The sequence below is a fragment of the Cyprinus carpio genome, chromosome A3 (genome assembly GCF_018340385.1).
Source record: "Cyprinus carpio isolate SPL01 chromosome A3, ASM1834038v1, whole genome shotgun sequence".
Taxonomy (NCBI): domain Eukaryota; kingdom Metazoa; phylum Chordata; class Actinopteri; order Cypriniformes; family Cyprinidae; genus Cyprinus; species Cyprinus carpio.
In genome coordinates, this window is record NC_056574.1 from 28,237,451 (window position 1) to 28,253,936 (window position 16,486).

Sequence of the window (16,486 nt, forward strand, 5' to 3'; positions counted from 1 at the left end):
TCCATTCTCATCTTTCCATCAGAATAGTATAGTATAATATATATTATGGTATATAATTTAGGTATTTGTTGTATTACTCTACTCATCTGATTTGGCAAATTGATATAAGTATATTACTTTAGCTTCTTTCAATGTTTGAGGTAAAAATATAACCCTTTGACTAGTCCTTGTATTGTGACCAGCTGATGTGGTCCCCATAAATACTATATATGATTATGTTTTACAAACAAAGAAATTCCCTATTTAAATCCTAAGAATGGGATTGTATTAATTGATTAAGGTTTAATATTATTTTTGATAAAGCTTAGATAGTCAAAGAGACTGTCTTTAGTTAAAACCTGTAGTGTAGTGAGAATTTGCTAAACTTCACAACATTTTATTCGTAATGGGCGTTTTATGTAAGTTTTACCTGCATTTCACCCTATAATTCCGAAAATTGAGCTTTCCCAATCGGCTATTTCCGACAACCTTCGCCCCTAATCGTAAAGTATGTATTTGAATCGGTCGCGTTCGGGCATTTCCGGATTCACCGATAACGGTTGGAATGTTCAAATCTTCGATGCTAGTTTTGCTACTTCTGGCCTGGAGTGGATACTGAGCTGAGAAAGCGACTGAAGAAGGAGCAAAGAAACCAAAAAAAGGAGGTGAAGAGGAGCCTGGTTACGGAATGACGGTGTTGCAGGAACCGGTCCAGGTATTTGAGCTAAACATTAAAGCGCTCCGTTGCAGACCCAGTTGCGGGAGAAGACTTTTATCCAGCGCGAGAGACCGGATGATTGAGCGCTGCTACACCGCGGCCTCAGTTAGCAGCTAATGCTAACGGCCTCTGCCTTTACCTCACACAGAACCTGTCCTTAAACATACCACATATTGCTTTCATTTTAATTTAAAATAGCTGTTTTAATAAACCCAGTGCTTGTCAACTCGGGACAGTTTATTTGTTAGTAGTTTTCAAGGAAGCTAAAGCATTGTCTTGCAGGTTAGCCAGATACCTGATTTATATATATATATACACGTTATTGTTATAGTGATGTTTTATTTCGACGCTTGTGTGAAAATATCAGCAGGGTTGAGGATAATCATAAATCGTGAAATTGAATGTTTGCTGGTATTCACAAACAGACAATATATGGAGAGCAACACAAACCAGTGCATTTGAAGAGATTTGATGCTTTAGCAATACTGGAGCTGGTTAGTTGTCTGATATATAAACTCATCAGAGATTGAACCATAACATATAAATGCCGTTTAACGTTGTTGTGTTTTTTAATTTATAAGTTACGGTGTTTTAATGGGCCAACAAACGTCAAAGGTTGTGGGTTTGACAAGTCTTTGTCAGATACCAGCGGCTAGCCAACGGTTCATCGTGCACAGCTGTTAAACTTGTGTGTATCTGTCAAGCAAAAACATCAGATGTATATACAGTGGCTGTGTCTCAAAGCAAGAACGAGCTACCTAACTAGACAATATTTTGGGGCGTCCAAGCGCGCCTATATGCATCTGATCTGTCAGTCAGCATTAGCTGGATTCCCTATTTTTCTTCAGCCTTTGTATATACTGAAATCGTTCACCATGTCCTAGTGATCAAGACGTGACCTAATGACAGCAGATCATTTCATATATATGTAAAAATCTCTGCAATCAGTGTCATTGTTTATATGTGAGCCCAGTTCATTTGTATTTTTGATGATAAGAAGTTGATACTTGCTGTCAGGTGGAAATAAAGTCATTAACCATATTTCATCAAGTGCTATGGTTTATCATTGTTGTGATGCATACTCCTTTTCGTCAACTGTAAAAGGCATGAAGGTAACCGCAGCTCTGTTTTGGTCCATAGGCTGCTGTCTGGCATGCTCTGAACCACTACGCCTACCGAGATGCTGTATTCCTGGCAGAGAGACTCTATGCTGAGGGTAATTGCACAAATCGTCCTCCATACAGGCAGAATACATCCTCCATTTCCCCTCATCTTTCAGAGCTGGGCTGAGGCATTGCATTAAAACAAGTTTGCGTGACTCAAAATGGAAGCTCACATTTTTATTGATTTTACCCATTGTGATGAACTGTTTAAAGTAACTTACATTGTGTGCGTTATTGTTTTTTATGTCCTTCATATTAAATCCTGAATTTGATTTTATCTAAAGGTCTAAAAAGAAATTCATAAGGTCATGGCATTAAATGTTTCATGCACTGCAAAACATGAATGTTTGCCTCAGTATTTGTACTTTGTTTTCCAATACAAATATTTAAAAATCCCTAAATCAAGAAACATTTTCTTGATGCACATATGACATCTTGTTTTCTGAGAAAACTTATGACATCTTGTTTTCTGAGAAAGTTTATGCTTAAATAAAAACAAATAATCTTTTAATGGTGTATGAAAACTGGTTTTCCCTTTGAACGAAGTCCTTTTTTTCTGAGCCTATTGGTAGATGTTTGTTCTTATTTTAAAACATAAACAATTTTTCATAAAACAGGACTAACTAATTTTATGTCATCTTGATTTAATGGAAAACTAAACAAAAATACTGAGGAAGGACATCACTTTTTTTTGCTGTGTGATCAGAAGGTACAGTAAAAGTTATGTCAAGATTCTAGTGGTTGGGAGCAGAGGTATCCAAGCCATGTGCTTTTTTTCTGAGATTGGAAGTTGTATTTTCAAACTGTGAAGAATTGCTAATACAAGACATTTACATTAAGAAAGCATATTTACGTACTGCGTTCCATTCCATTTATTCATTAAGTTTTCTTTACTTGTCTTTAAAAGTCGTAAATTTAGCTTCATAAAACATGCATAAATTCTGTTTAAATACACATCAAATCATGTTCCAATCTATCATTTGTGTTCTTCTGAATTTTCTTTTCTTTTCACCTATCAGTCCATTCAGAAGAAGCGCTCTTCCTGCTGGCTACATGCTACTACCGTTCAGGGAAGGCGTATAAGGCCTACCACCTCCTGAAAGGACACAGCTGCACCACGCCACAATGCAAATATCTCCTTGCCAAGTGCTGTGTGGAACTGAGCAAGTATGGATGACTAATTATTCCCCAACTAATCATATAATAAGCTCCTGACTCATTATAATTGTATCTCAGTGCCTGTATCTATGTTTATCTCTTCCAAAAGCTTACAGTGTTGTTACTATACAAAAACTTCAGTAGTGAAATTTCAGAATACTCAATACCTCACAATCCATAGCGATATTCAAAACCAATTGCTGCATGCATTATCACAAAATAATTTGTGTAAATATTAAAGATGGATATTAACTAGTTTAAAATTATTTCTGAAGGTTTTTCCAAGTTAACTGTTATTTGTGTGTCTTGTTTAATATTTATGACATGATAGGCAGCAGCAGGTCTCATTCATAAGAATGAATGGGATTTGATGCTATAGATCTTGTTATCCATGAATACTATGGCAAGCAGAAGTGGCTTCACCTTTGTTCAAGGTTGGCGTGAGGTCTGGAGACAGTGGTTGTCTGGGTCGTCTTTTGAATTTCATTATAAATTTCTTGCAATTTTGATTTATTTGTGTTTTTCTCCATCAGGCTGGCAGAGGGAGAGCAGATCCTGACTGGAGGAGTCCTGAACAAACAGAAGAGCCAAGACGACATTACTACTGAGTTTGGAGACTCGGCCTGCTTCACTCTGGCACTGCTGGGGCAAATCTACTGGTATGTTGAGCTTGTTTGGCTACTTACCTTCACCTACTGAAATCAATGAACCTTAGTGAAGATACGAAAATATCTGCTTTGCCACTAGCCAAGTTTCCTTCCAGTTTTTGTGCTGTTTGTTATCGAGAAAGAGAATATGTGTGAAAAAAAACTTTGCGAAAATTGCTGTCTACAGCCTGTTTCCATCCAACTGGCCTTTTACCGATAAAATGGTGTGCGTGATAACGTCATCCCTAAAAAAAAAACAGAATTGTCGCATAAGTTTTGGTGTATCGCAAAAATAAATTGCCCTTGAGCTGTATCCATACATAATTTGACCTGTTGTAAAATTATATAGGCCACTAGCCTGTTCTTCATCGATTTGAAACAAAACTTTATTATATAGCCTATTATGAAATTGTAAAGGCCTGCATAATTTTTTTTTAACAAGTGTCATGAGTTTTTTGTACTTTGTTATAGACTATTTAGATACTTGATCATCAATCATTATTCATAAATAAGTGCAGTTGTATTAGCCTATCATTATTTTTCTGATTAACATTGAGGAAATGTTCATTTCGGTTATTTTATTTGTTCTAACCAACAACCGACGCTCGTTAAGCCATTATTAACCAACAAGATTATGTTAAATTACAATTTAATGAAATCTGAATTGATACGTGGGTGTGACCCAATAAACTTTTTTCCTGGGATGAATTTTATACACGGAAAAAGCAGCATAAACAACAGAACATGAGGATTCACATGGTCATGTCACCCACCTGCAGCGTTTCTGCTAATAGAGAAAAACATAATAAAGCTATATTAGGCTATAAAAAAAAAAAGAAATAAATAGGCCTATATGCAAAATATTTTTTTCTAAATAATAAATTAACAAAACAAAAGAAAAAAACTGTGCAACAATCAGCAGCCTAAATGCAGTGATGCTCTTGAGAAAGCGGCATCCTGTTTGTTTCCTTTATTTTACAAAAGCATAATGTTTTGTTTTTATTGTGAATGAACACAAATAAAGGAATATTTAGAATAGCTTTAAATAATGTCTTACTCTCATATGACCACAAATGAAGGAGTATAGTAACACCGTGTCTACATTCATGTCTCAAAGGTAGAAGAGAACTCAGAACAAAAGAAGAATGAATTAATAAAAAAAATTGTACTCCGCTTGCAATATCCACGTAAAACAAAATGTGCTTGGAATAGTAATATCACGGGGCTATGGTGGTCACGCTGAAATGCACGGACTACAGGCTATTTAAACTGAGCAGTGCAACATTTGAAGTATAGATATAGAATTTATGTACTAAAGTTAAACGGAAAAAGATAATGTTGACACATGAGAAATTTTATTGATAAATGGCATTTCCATCAGCTATATCGGTAAAAATTTTGAAGCGATAAATATTTTTTCATAAAAAATCCTTGGATGGAAACCTGGCTACTGTTCCTGGGAAAGAGCCACTAGTGAGAGGCTGTGTTTGATTTGTTGGATGAAGCAGGCTGGTACCAAAGCTCTTTATCTGTATTGGATTTAGATGTAGACGGCTCTTTTTGAGTATTTTGTTTTGCACTTGTGTAGAGCAGCACTCTGTAACTGTGAGAGATTGTTTTAAGAGCTGAATTTCTTCAGGTAAGGAGGCAAGTGGCAAGAAACAAAAGCTTTTCTGTATTCTCTCATGAGAAATTCCTCTTTACCTGTACTACATGAGATCTTGGGTATTGTGACAATTTTCTGTCTCAATAAGGCAATGGCAGAATGTCTTTTGAAAATTTATTTCCTGCAAGAAATGGTCAACAGTCATACAGATTGGCTACAGAGTGTGACCCAGAATAACACTCTGACTCAGAATATACTAATCAAACCAGGATGCTTCTATCTCATCTAATCATAATGGGTCCTTTTAAGGTATCCAAATAACTCAAGTATGTTGATGAGGCATTTAGAGAAGAAAATAACACTCTTTGGTAGAGTAAAGCAAATAATCTCTATAATAATACAATTTAATACTTATAATCATAAAACTTTCCTTTACATTGGAAAAATTAGCCTCACAGCCTTTGCCCTCTTTGTTCATGTGCTAATAATCAAGCGAACAATCACTTTTGGGGGATGTGGACTTTACTACACAACTAGAACTAAATTGTCTTGTCTGAGATTGTTGTTGGATGTTGAAGTTGTGGTTTCTGCTCATATTTTTTTCAGCCTCTTGCATATTTTGTCAGAAAACCAAAAATGGCATTTTATGAAAAATTTTCAGTGGCTAAAATTTTGATGATTATGCACAAAACTAATGCTCTTTTCTTTGTACCTACAGCAAAACAGATCGGTTAGCAAAAGGAGCTGAATGTTACCAAAAAAGCATTAGCGAAAACCCTTTCTTATGGTCTCCGTTTGAGTCTTTATGTCAAATCGGTGAGTTCATTTGTTGTTATTAATTAGGGTCATCATATGAACCTCATCCAAGCTGTGCAGTTATAAGACTCCCTGAGAAGATAATGATATTTTAAACTGTGCTTTTTTTACTACAGGGGAGCGCCCGGATCCAGAGCAGATCTTTAGATTGACCTCCTTGCAGAATTTCAGTGGAGGTAGTGGAGGAGTCATCCCTCCTCTTTCCATCAGCCCTGCACACACACCTAGTAACAATATGGGACACCGACAAGTTGACACTGTCCTAATGGAGACCCCACAGGACACTTTGGTATGTCCTTCCTCTGGTTTTTCATTGCATTTTGTTGTGTTTTATAGGGAAATATGTATGAGCGTGATGTATATGAGGTATTGTTTGGTGACATATTAAACGTTGTGAATTTGGATTATCTTCTACTTCATATCTTGGCATTGTCTTTCGTCTCCCTCTAAAGGAGCTAAACCGGCTCAATCTAGAATCTTCTAACTCAAAGTACTCCCTGAATACGGACTCCTCTGTGTCTTACATCGACTCCTCCGTCATCTCGCCAGACTCTGTGCCACTGGGCACTGGTGGCTCACTATTGTCCAAACAGGTGCAAAACAAACCCAAGAGCGGGCGATGTCTGCTTGGGGGCACGGCCACACTTAGCCCCCTCACACCAAGGTAATTACCATCAATCACTAAGGCTGTCATACCTCATACTAGGGCTGAACGATTAATCAAATGCGATTGTCATGCGTATCTTGTCAGTAAAGCCGGTTTTGTAATCAATAGTAAATCTCCACCACGTGCTTTCAGATAGAGCAGCTTTTACTACACAGAGCCGTAGTTCACTGACAAGTTACGCAAAATCCCGTTCATAATCGCAGATGATATAATAGCGCGATAATGAAATCAAAGAAATCATTCTGCGATTGAAACCTGTTTGCGTAGCTTCTCAGTGAAAAAAAAAAGGCACACAACATGTACCATAGTATTCTAAGTAGTGATAAAGGCTGTGTCGATTAGCATTGCATTATAATATACTTTATTATAATAAACATTATAATAAGACAAACTCCAATAAATCATATATTGTCGTAGTTGTGTATTTATTAGTCATGTTGAATTAATGAAAGCAGTTATATCTTCTGTTTATTTAGCAGCCGCTATTAGGATTTCCTGGAGTTCTTCTGCGGGCGTATTTTGAGTTTCCGCATGAGAGCACCCTCTAGCCTACAGATGGAGATTTACAACTGATCACAAAACTGTGCTTCACTGAAAGATCCGCATGACAATAACAGCTTCTGCCTAATCACGATTTATCGCCTTTGTTATTTAATTTTGATTAATCGTGCAGCCCTACCTCATACTTAACCATGCATGAGAATCTCTTAATGTAATTCCAAGTACTTTTTTTTTTATTGATTCCCATTGTGGATGTGATGATTTGGCTCTTATGTTTCCATTCTAGTAATCTGTCTATTTAAAATTGTGTAGTTTTGGAATTTTGCCTCTGGAGCCGAGCCCTGGAGACCCGTCGTACCTGCAGAATTATAGTCACAGTGGAAGTGGGATGGAACCACCTCCTCCACCTGGCCCTCCGAAAAAGGTAAGCCTTCTTTATTTCTAGCAGCTTGCTATTAAAGTACTCCCATGGGACTTGTGTTTTTGAGGGACTTGTGCTCTATTCTTTTGTATAATTGTAGTTTTTCTTTAAAATCTTGTAACATTAGCCAAAGTTTACTTCACCAGAAAAGAGAGTAATGTAGTTTAGGTTTTACACCCTTTTTGTACATGTTTTTATTACTGTAACATTAAGACTATGTATGTGAAGTTTTTTGTTTGGCTAACTCTTGGTTACTGAGTTAATTGCAGCAGGGTGGGACAGGTTTCTATTACAAAAATGGTATTGATGTGTACGTTGTACGTAAATGATTTTACAGCTTATTTTTCTTTATATTGTCTGGGTTAATATTCACATTTAATTAAATGTGCTAAGGTTCTTTGTAATTAATTTTGATGTTTACTTACAAGAAAATTGTCACTTGTCATTGTTTTCAGTGTACTACATTGAACTCTTGTTCCAAAAGAGTGTGAAAAATCTTTTCTGTGTCCCATTTATAATACAAAATCTGCTCAAATAAAATCTTCAAAATTGTAAGGCTTTGTAAAAACATTTTCTTTATGTAATCAAACTGAAATGATCAATGTCTTTTTTGTCAATGTTTTTTATTTTTATTTTTTCATTTCAGGCCGTAAGTAGAATCAGCCAAGTGGGTACAAAGTCAGTGTTTGCACAGAGTGGCAACAGCAGAGAGGTCATTCCAAACCCTTTCAACCAAACTCAGACCACTGCCCCACAGACTAGGTACATGTCAAAAAATATATATATGTATACAGGCAACTCATGGCTATGATAATGGCTTCTGATAACAACTCTTTCTCCTTTGTAGTACTACACCGCAAGTGCTAAGCCCAACCATTGCTGCTCCCCCAAATGTGCAGCCACGGCGGAGCTCAAGACTCTTCACCAGTGCCAGCTCCACTGCCAAGGTACTGCCTTTTACACATGCAAGTGTATGCATACACTTGTTAAAATTTTCCCCCAAAAATCCTCAACAACTCTTTAGAGAAAGTTTTATCAACACTTTTGATGGAATTGAACAGGAGAACAGTAAGAAGCTGAAAATGAAGTTCCCCACCAAGATTCCTAACCGAAAGACAAAAACGAAATCGGGTAAAGGAGGAATCACCCCATCTAACCTGAATGAGAGCATAGAGATCCTCAAACTTGATTCTTCTATGTCGGAGGGAAAAGGCAACATCAGCTCACCACAGTTCCAGGCTTTTAATTTACAAAAGGCTGCTGCAGGTATTTGCGATTTGTTAAAATAAGTAATAAAAAACGAATGCAATCAACTAAATGTTTTTTCTTATTTATTTTTATGACATATTGCAGTATTTATACATTATTTATCCTGCTCCACCAAAACTTCAGCAAAACTGTGAAGCGAGTTCTTGAAATTGTTTCCTCTGTTTTATTCAGATGGGCTGATGATGTTGATGCGGGATATTGGGAGGGGCTATCTTGCTCTCTGCTCTTATAACTGCAGAGAGGCCATTAACATCTTGAGTCAGCTGCCTTCACACCACTACAACACGGGCTGGGTGTTGGGTCAGATTGGACGAGCTCACTTTGAATTGGCTGAATACATGCAGGTGAGTCGGGCTGCTGAAATCAGACTACAGCAGTTTTTGAAGGCATTGAAAGAAATTATCGATGGTAGAAAATGGTGACAATAATAATTCAAACAGTGAATTGCAGAAAAGATAATCAAGACTGAATTTTTATGTCTGTTTAACCAGGCGGAGAGGATTTTCTCAGAAGTCCGGCGTATTGAGAGCTATCGAGTGGAAGGTATGGAGATCTATTCCACAACACTCTGGCATTTACAGAAGGATGTGGCGCTTTCCGCCCTGTCTAAAGATCTCACTGACATGGACAAAAACTCACCAGAGGTAAGTCTCTCAGAGTAATATAGCAAAGGAACAGAGTTTAGCATTTGAATGCTTTTCTCATGGCTTATTTCTTCCTCTCTCTGTGTACAGCCCTGGTGTGTAGCTGGTAACTGTTTCAGCTTGCAGCGGGAACATGACATAGCCATTAAGTTCTTCACACGGGCCATCCAGGTGGACCCCAGCTTTGCATACGCATACACATTATTAGGGCATGAACTAGTTCTCACTGAGGAGCTGGAGAAAGCCCTGGGCTGCTTCCGCAATGCTATACGTCTCAGTAAACGTCACTACAATGCCTGGTATGGTTCAGAGTCTACTCTTTGGCTTTGGAAATGAGACACTATTTGAAATGAAACCAGAAAATTGTAAAATGAAACTGTTCATTTTATATTGTCAGTGTTAGTTAAAATGATGAATGATAGGCTCATTGTTTTTTTCTGTTACGCTAGGTACGGCTTGGGAATGATTTACTACAAGCAGGAGAAATTTAACCTAGCTGAGATTCATTTCAAAAAGGCTTTGAGCATCAATCCTCAGAGCTCTGTGCTGCTTTGTCATATTGGAGTGGTAAGTAAATCTAATGTAGGGAAAATAGTGTTAATCTAAAGTGATGCAACCCACACACACTCATTTCGTAGGTAAACAACAGTGCAAGATTGTTATTTGACCTTATTTTTGTATTTTTATTTATTTATTGAGTTTGGTAATGCCAGACTAACATACTGTATATGTACTTGTTTGTTATACATAAATAGGTGAAAAAACATGGTGCTAACTGTTCGAATTTGTTGCATTGCTACATCTTCATATCCTTTCTCATGTGCTCCATATCAGGTTCAACATGCTTTGAAGAAATCAGACCATGCACTGGAGACCCTCAACAGAGCCATTAGCATTGACCCCAAGAACCCGCTATGCAAATTCCATAGGGCCTCTATTCTCTTTGCCAATGAAAAGTATAAGGTACTCCCTAACATGTACCATGACATTAACATCAGTCAGTGAAGATTCAGCCTTTTTTTTTTTTCTTTTTTTCAGAGTTTCTGCAAAAAAGTCTTAACTCGTGCTTTCACAAATTAAGGCCTCAAAAGGTCTTAAATGTGCAGCAGAAAGTCTTAAAGTCATGGCATTAAATGCTGCTTGCAAAGCAACAAAATTAACATCTTCCTAAGTATTTTTGTTTTGTTTTCCAATACAAATGTCTAAATACATTAAGATACATTAACTTGAGATGCAAATTAAAGATATAAAGTTTTTTTTTGAAAAACAACAAAATTAAATGAATTTATGCTTAAAACGGGAACAAATATCCTGATTTAAGAATGTTTGGATATTTGTACTGGACAACAAGACAGAAATACAGAGGAAGAACATCACTTGTTGCAGTATGATCAGAAGGTAAAGATTTTCATAGTCTGGTGGTCTAGAGCCGAGGTAATCAAGCCATAAGCTTTTTTTTTTTTTCTGAGTTTTGTTCGAAGTTGTTTTTTCAAACTTCAAAGCAGTGGTAAAACAAAACATTTATATTTAGACACCATATTGATGTATTCCATTAAATTTATTGAATTTTCCTACATTTATCTTCATTAAACTTGCAGAAACCCTCTTTGGGAAAGTCCAATTACTCCTTTATTCTTTACAGGCGGCTCTGCAGGAGCTTGAAGAGCTGAAACAAATAGTGCCCAAAGAGTCCCTTGTTTACTTCTTAATAGGAAAGGTACTCATACAACTCAGTTGTTTACTTGCATATATTTTATATCAAATATATATTTTAATTTAAAAAATATATATACACATATATATCTGCATAGGTCTATAAGAAGCTTGGCCAGACTCATCTGGCACTAATGAACTTCTCTTGGGCCATGGACTTGGACCCTAAAGGGGCCAATAATCAGATCAAAGAGGCCATAGATAAGCGATACCTCCCAGATGATGATGAACCTGTCACTCCTGATGATTATCCCTACTACTCAAGTAAGTCTACTACCCAGTGAGCCATTTAAGTGGCGCTGTGTGCACTATGTGATGTTGTGTGTTGCTCTCAGCAGCGGAGGTGGAGGAGTCACAGGAGAGCAGTATGACGGACGCTGACGACACACAGCTCCACACCACGGAGAGCGATGAGGTTCTGTAGCCCCCAACACCACTCTGGACTTCAAAATGATACCAATTTGGGGGCTACTTGAAGACTCTAGCTCTGAAAAAGGAGGAAGAAGAAAAAAGGAAAACAAACTGCTGCTAATAACAGTACCTCCTCATTTCTGTCGTTTTATTTTTTATCATTCGTTCTTGCCTTTTTCCGCCCCCTTGTCATCATGCCTTAGAGGTCTCTCATCGGTCTGATCTTCTGGTCCTGTCTCATCCCTCATCGTCACTGGCAGGCTTCCTTAATCGCTGACAGAATTCAAGTTCTGCCTGAGCTCAAATTGCCCAGATTTGCCAATGACTCCACTGTCTCCTCCACAAGTTAATAGTCAGTTTAAGACTCAAAAAAAAGAGAAAGAACCACAGACATTCATGGATGTTCCTGTCTTAATGCCTAGGCCTTTTATGTTATTTTATCAGCATTTACTCTGAATAAAGACCTGTGTAAGAGTTGGTAGTCCTTTGATTCCTCTCCCCTCCCTTTTTCATCATGGAACATAATAGCTGGGAGAAAAAAAGCACTTTCTGCCCACATCAAAAAAAAAAGAGCGTTTGGCATAAGAGATTAGATGTAAACTGCATAACTTCTATCAGATTACCATCTGTTTAGAAGAACAATGTTTTTGAAAGTATTTAGAAAGTATCAGTTCTGGATGATGCAGAATTTTTTTTTTATTTTTTTTTTTTACCAGATTTTAAAACTTGTGTGTAGGAGTGATGCTCAAGAAGCACTTATGTTTAAAAAAGAAAAGTTGTCTTAATCGCAACAATTTGCCAGTTTCACACTCATCTGTTTTGCTCTTATCTACCTTCAAAACATCTGAATCCATGTTTTTTGCCCAGCTGCAAGACATTGATTAGAGAATCATTGATGAAATGATAAGTGTATGGGTGGGGTGGTTTCTTTGACACACTTGAGTCTGTGTTTAGGAAACCAGACCACAGTGTCCAAATCAACAACACTATTTTATGGCACAGTGACCAGTGGTCAGACTTCTTGAGACAATTTTCTGAAATGTTGGTGCTGTTGAGGACAATACTGATGAACATAGAAAATGTGCACAAAGTATCTTTCACGGATTTTATTTTATCAGAACATGTTTATTATTATGAAATGTTTTTGATCTCTGCTAAATGCTTCTTATTGTACATTTTAAGGAATTAAAAGGAAATAGAATAAACAACTTTGACTGAATGTCCTGATGTGGTCATTGAAGGAAAATACGAATCCTAATACGTTGCTCCACACTATCACTATCTATCTATGTTAATAGGTTCGTAAAATTACCATGGTTTACACCAACATGCCATGATAGCTACAGTTATTGATACTAATGTAAAATATAATAAATATTGCTTCAGTGGACAATTAAAGAAGGTTTCCGCACTGGTAACGTGATTGTAAATGTCTAATAATTATAATTTATTTCCATAGAGGAGCATTGACATTTATAAAATCTTGCGAGAATGGCAACAGCGAACAAAGATACTGTGATATTAAGCTTTATAACAGGCTTGATGTAAGGTCAAACACAACATTGTGTTCGGTACATATGTATTTAACAGACAATACCATCTAACAAATAATCAGAAATCAACTCTTTAGTAAAGTTACAGTTTTTTTTTACTTTCACTCGTAAACCCATCTCTTGCTAAAAACAAAAACCAGCCAATCAGCGGCCGCCTTTCCGGCCACCGACCAATCACAGGTTGAAATGAGGCGGTACTTCCGGCTCAAGTCTGGTTGATCTGTGCAGGTAAGTGAACGTGAATTCTCTACTCTGTCATGTAAAATATACTTATTTTAGCTATTTTCGTATGGACAAAATACCGTTTTTAACGTTAAACGTTGAATAAGATATAGAGGAAAACAATGTTTCAGTTTTCCTCTCATTCAGTGAGCGGTAGACATTATGACAAAGTAATTTCATCCCGGAGATTGCAGTCAACAGGCCAAAAATTGTTTGGGTACAAAACAAAATAAATCTCTCAGTCTGTCAGAATCAACCTCCAGATAAAATTACAACTACTACAATATCGACATGTGTCCTGTAGTTGCAAGTGAGAATATCCGCTAAAAAAACCCCACTTTAAATTCGTCTTGAAGATGTGAGTGGGGACGAAAGAAAGGCTGTATACAGCAGAGACTATCAGCTGATGAGGTTAGCATGCTAAACCCACGGCCAGCGGGCCCACGAGTATATGCAATTAATATTGGACTCTATTAAAGAACTCATCCAATCAAGAGCAAATGAAATATTCTTATTCATAATGTCTAATAGTTGTTTTCTATGCAGGTTTTTATTACATTGGAATGGATTGCACGTGGTTGTGTTTCAAAACCTAGTGAGCTGCCTACTTATACAGCATTCGGAACGCTCGTGTGGCGTCAGAAATGCTGTCTAGGTAGGGAGCTTGAGTGCTTTTGAAACACAGTCTGTAACGCCATCATCTGCCTTTAGAAGCGCAGTTGCTAAAGCGCTGTTTGTTTTGGATTTGACTTTTTTATAGTTCCTCTCTCCACTTAATTTGTTTACATGTAATTGATTTATTAAGCTTAATTCACTTACTTGCTTAAATACGTTTAATATTTATTTTTATTGGTTTCCCTAGATGTGATAGTGACAGATTAAAGACATGATGCTTAGCTCAGTTTTCTGTAACTGATATCTAGGTTTGTTATTTAACCTTTAAAATATAAAGTTATATATAAAAAAGTGATTACCTTGTAAAACACCTGGCCAAAGTTAATCAGACTGAACATTTTAAAAATCTGCGTCTAACAATTTTTGTATAAATGCTAACAGTCTTTTTCATTTGTTTTACAGACTGCAGGTTGAACCACTGTCTTGTTCGTTTTGGAGTTTGCAGATTACACTTGGATTAATAATGGAGGCTCCAGTGAAGCAGATTAAACTGAAACCAGTAACCTCTCAGGTCTGACACTCTTTGAATTCATATGTGTGTTTACATCTGTTTTAATACAGGCGCATGTAATATTTTAAGGGGATGTACTTGCAGTATGTATAGAATAAGTAGAAAAAGGTTCAGCTGAATAAGTGCCACAGAAAGCTAGTTAAAAAAGGGAATTCCCCTTTTAAACAGTAGATGGTGCTGTCGTTTTGTTTACGAAGGCCTCTAGAAACAGGAAGCTTAACTAGGTTTCATCATTTCTAACCTATTATGATAAAAGCTGTTTTTTTTTGCAAGAGTTTTAAGATAGAAATTTATTCTGATATCTGTCCAAAATTTGTCTTTCTGCCTGCTTGTAACTACTACCACTACAATACAGATCTTGCATTGAAGTTCAGCTTGCATGCAGGGGTCAAGGATAACGTTTATTTTAATACACAGCAATGCCATCTGAATTCTTTAGTGTTTTTTTCGGTCATGTTCCACTTAATTTAGTATGATTTTCTCAAACACTTCCTGTCTTTCGTCATTTTTAGAGAAGCTTGAGTTCCCTCTGCTGGTACAAAATTTATTTTGGAGCTTCTTTCTACAATTATGCAACACTGGGCAGGGCTCTAGGTACTATACGTTTCATCCATATGTATACTATGTTATTTGGTTAATCCCTAAACTTTACTTGCGGTCAAATTAACGTTTTGACTCTTTTCGATTTATTATACGTCCAATTAAGTAGGATTTTTGGTGGTACAGGGCATTTTCGTGTAACTGTGGCGCCCCCTATCGTCCTGACTCATGATGACAGGAAGCCCTGCGCCTCTAGCGGCCGGTGCGAGCAGCGCGTCTCTCTCCCGCCACTGCGCCGCTCCGCTTCTTTCTGTTTGTCAGACTCGCGATCCGAGCGAGAGAAGCGAGCCGCCATTTTCAGAGCTCGTCGCTTCCCCCTCGAACGACAACAATTAAAAAAACCGGACAAAACCGGCCTTTTCTCCGCCTAAATCGAGCACGAAGACCTTTCGGAGAAGGAGAGAAGGGACCGCGCTCTAAGAACGACCAGAAAAGGGATACATTTCACTGCTTTTTCGCGGCTTTTGTCGGGAGCGATTGAAAAACAGCCGACTGGGCTCCTATAGCTCGACTGTCCCCGTTCCTTTCGCCCATTTCGTGATTCCTAAACGCAGCCCGGAGGAGTGGGAGGAGGAAAAGGAGGGGGGTTACCGAACACCGGAGCGCGATAGAGGCCGGGGATTTTTCCAGCTGAACGTGCAACAGCGGAATCTGCATCTGGATAATTGCTTCTGTCTTTCAGTTATTGCTACTATATTTCTTAAGCGTGGATATTTATTACATAAATTTCCCCCGGAATCGGCTCTTCATCATCACGTGGTAGGTTCCTCCTTTTCTCTTTGTTAGTTTAAAACTCGGTAGCGTCAGGGAACTTCAGACCTTTTAACGCGTTTACGCACTTAAATCGACGCGCGGTGAAACTCCACGAATGCGGCTCTGATCGCACGCTTTTCGCTCTCCGTAGTTATTTTCCACGGTTTGTTCTGGTTAAACCCGTGAAGTAGGCGGCGTTAGAAGTCAGACCATCAAGGTTGCAAAATCAGCCCGAGTAGCACAGACACAATTATGCGTGTCAACTTTACGAAAGCACGTAACATTAGTTTGCAATCAAGCATGAGGCAAGTTCGTTCACTCGGGGGTTTTACATTGAGTAGGTTAAACGCGTGTAGTGTGTGTGTGTGTGAGCAGTGTATGTCTGCTGCATCTAGATCAGTAGGGTTCGTTCGTGCTGGTGCGAATCGTATGCATTACTGTCTCAGTTATTGGATGTTG

The 16,486-nt window shown here is 37.7% G+C and overlaps 2 protein-coding genes across 5 annotated transcripts in view; both read left to right on the forward strand.

The window, feature by feature from the left end:
- Nucleotides 1-512: 512 nt before the first annotated feature.
- On the forward strand, nucleotides 513-12,187 carry LOC109062588 (cell division cycle protein 27 homolog). Of its 2 annotated transcripts, none has more exons than XM_042727921.1 (19): nucleotides 513-694; nucleotides 1,838-1,913; nucleotides 2,880-3,027; nucleotides 3,552-3,677; nucleotides 5,990-6,087; nucleotides 6,204-6,376; nucleotides 6,540-6,751; nucleotides 7,568-7,679; nucleotides 8,323-8,438; nucleotides 8,524-8,623; nucleotides 8,738-8,942; nucleotides 9,117-9,289; nucleotides 9,437-9,589; nucleotides 9,680-9,888; nucleotides 10,039-10,156; nucleotides 10,424-10,552; nucleotides 11,232-11,306; nucleotides 11,401-11,566; nucleotides 11,641-12,187. In XM_042727921.1, the coding sequence occupies exons 1-19, from the start codon at nucleotides 668-670 to the stop codon at nucleotides 11,724-11,726; spliced, it is 2,502 nt and encodes an 833-aa protein (XP_042583855.1). In that variant the 5' UTR covers nucleotides 513-667; the 3' UTR covers nucleotides 11,727-12,187. The 2 variants fall into 2 exon arrangements, with proteins under 2 accessions (XP_042583855.1, XP_042583848.1); XM_042727914.1 differs by having other exon boundaries at nucleotides 514-694; nucleotides 11,638-12,187.
- Nucleotides 12,188-13,476: 1,289 nt separating this feature from the next.
- The window catches only part of kansl1b (KAT8 regulatory NSL complex subunit 1b), a 60,701-nt gene continuing 57,691 nt past the window's right edge, over nucleotides 13,477-16,486 (forward strand). The window contains exons 1-2 of one of the 3 annotated variants that reach the window (XM_042727892.1): nucleotides 13,477-13,494; nucleotides 14,566-14,674. The gene's annotated coding sequence lies outside the window, so the exon portion shown is untranslated. Of the gene's footprint in view, nucleotides 13,495-14,565; nucleotides 14,675-15,203; nucleotides 16,034-16,486 lie in introns of those variants that run through there. The other 2 variants (XM_042727902.1, XM_042727883.1) reach the window with 2 other exon arrangements.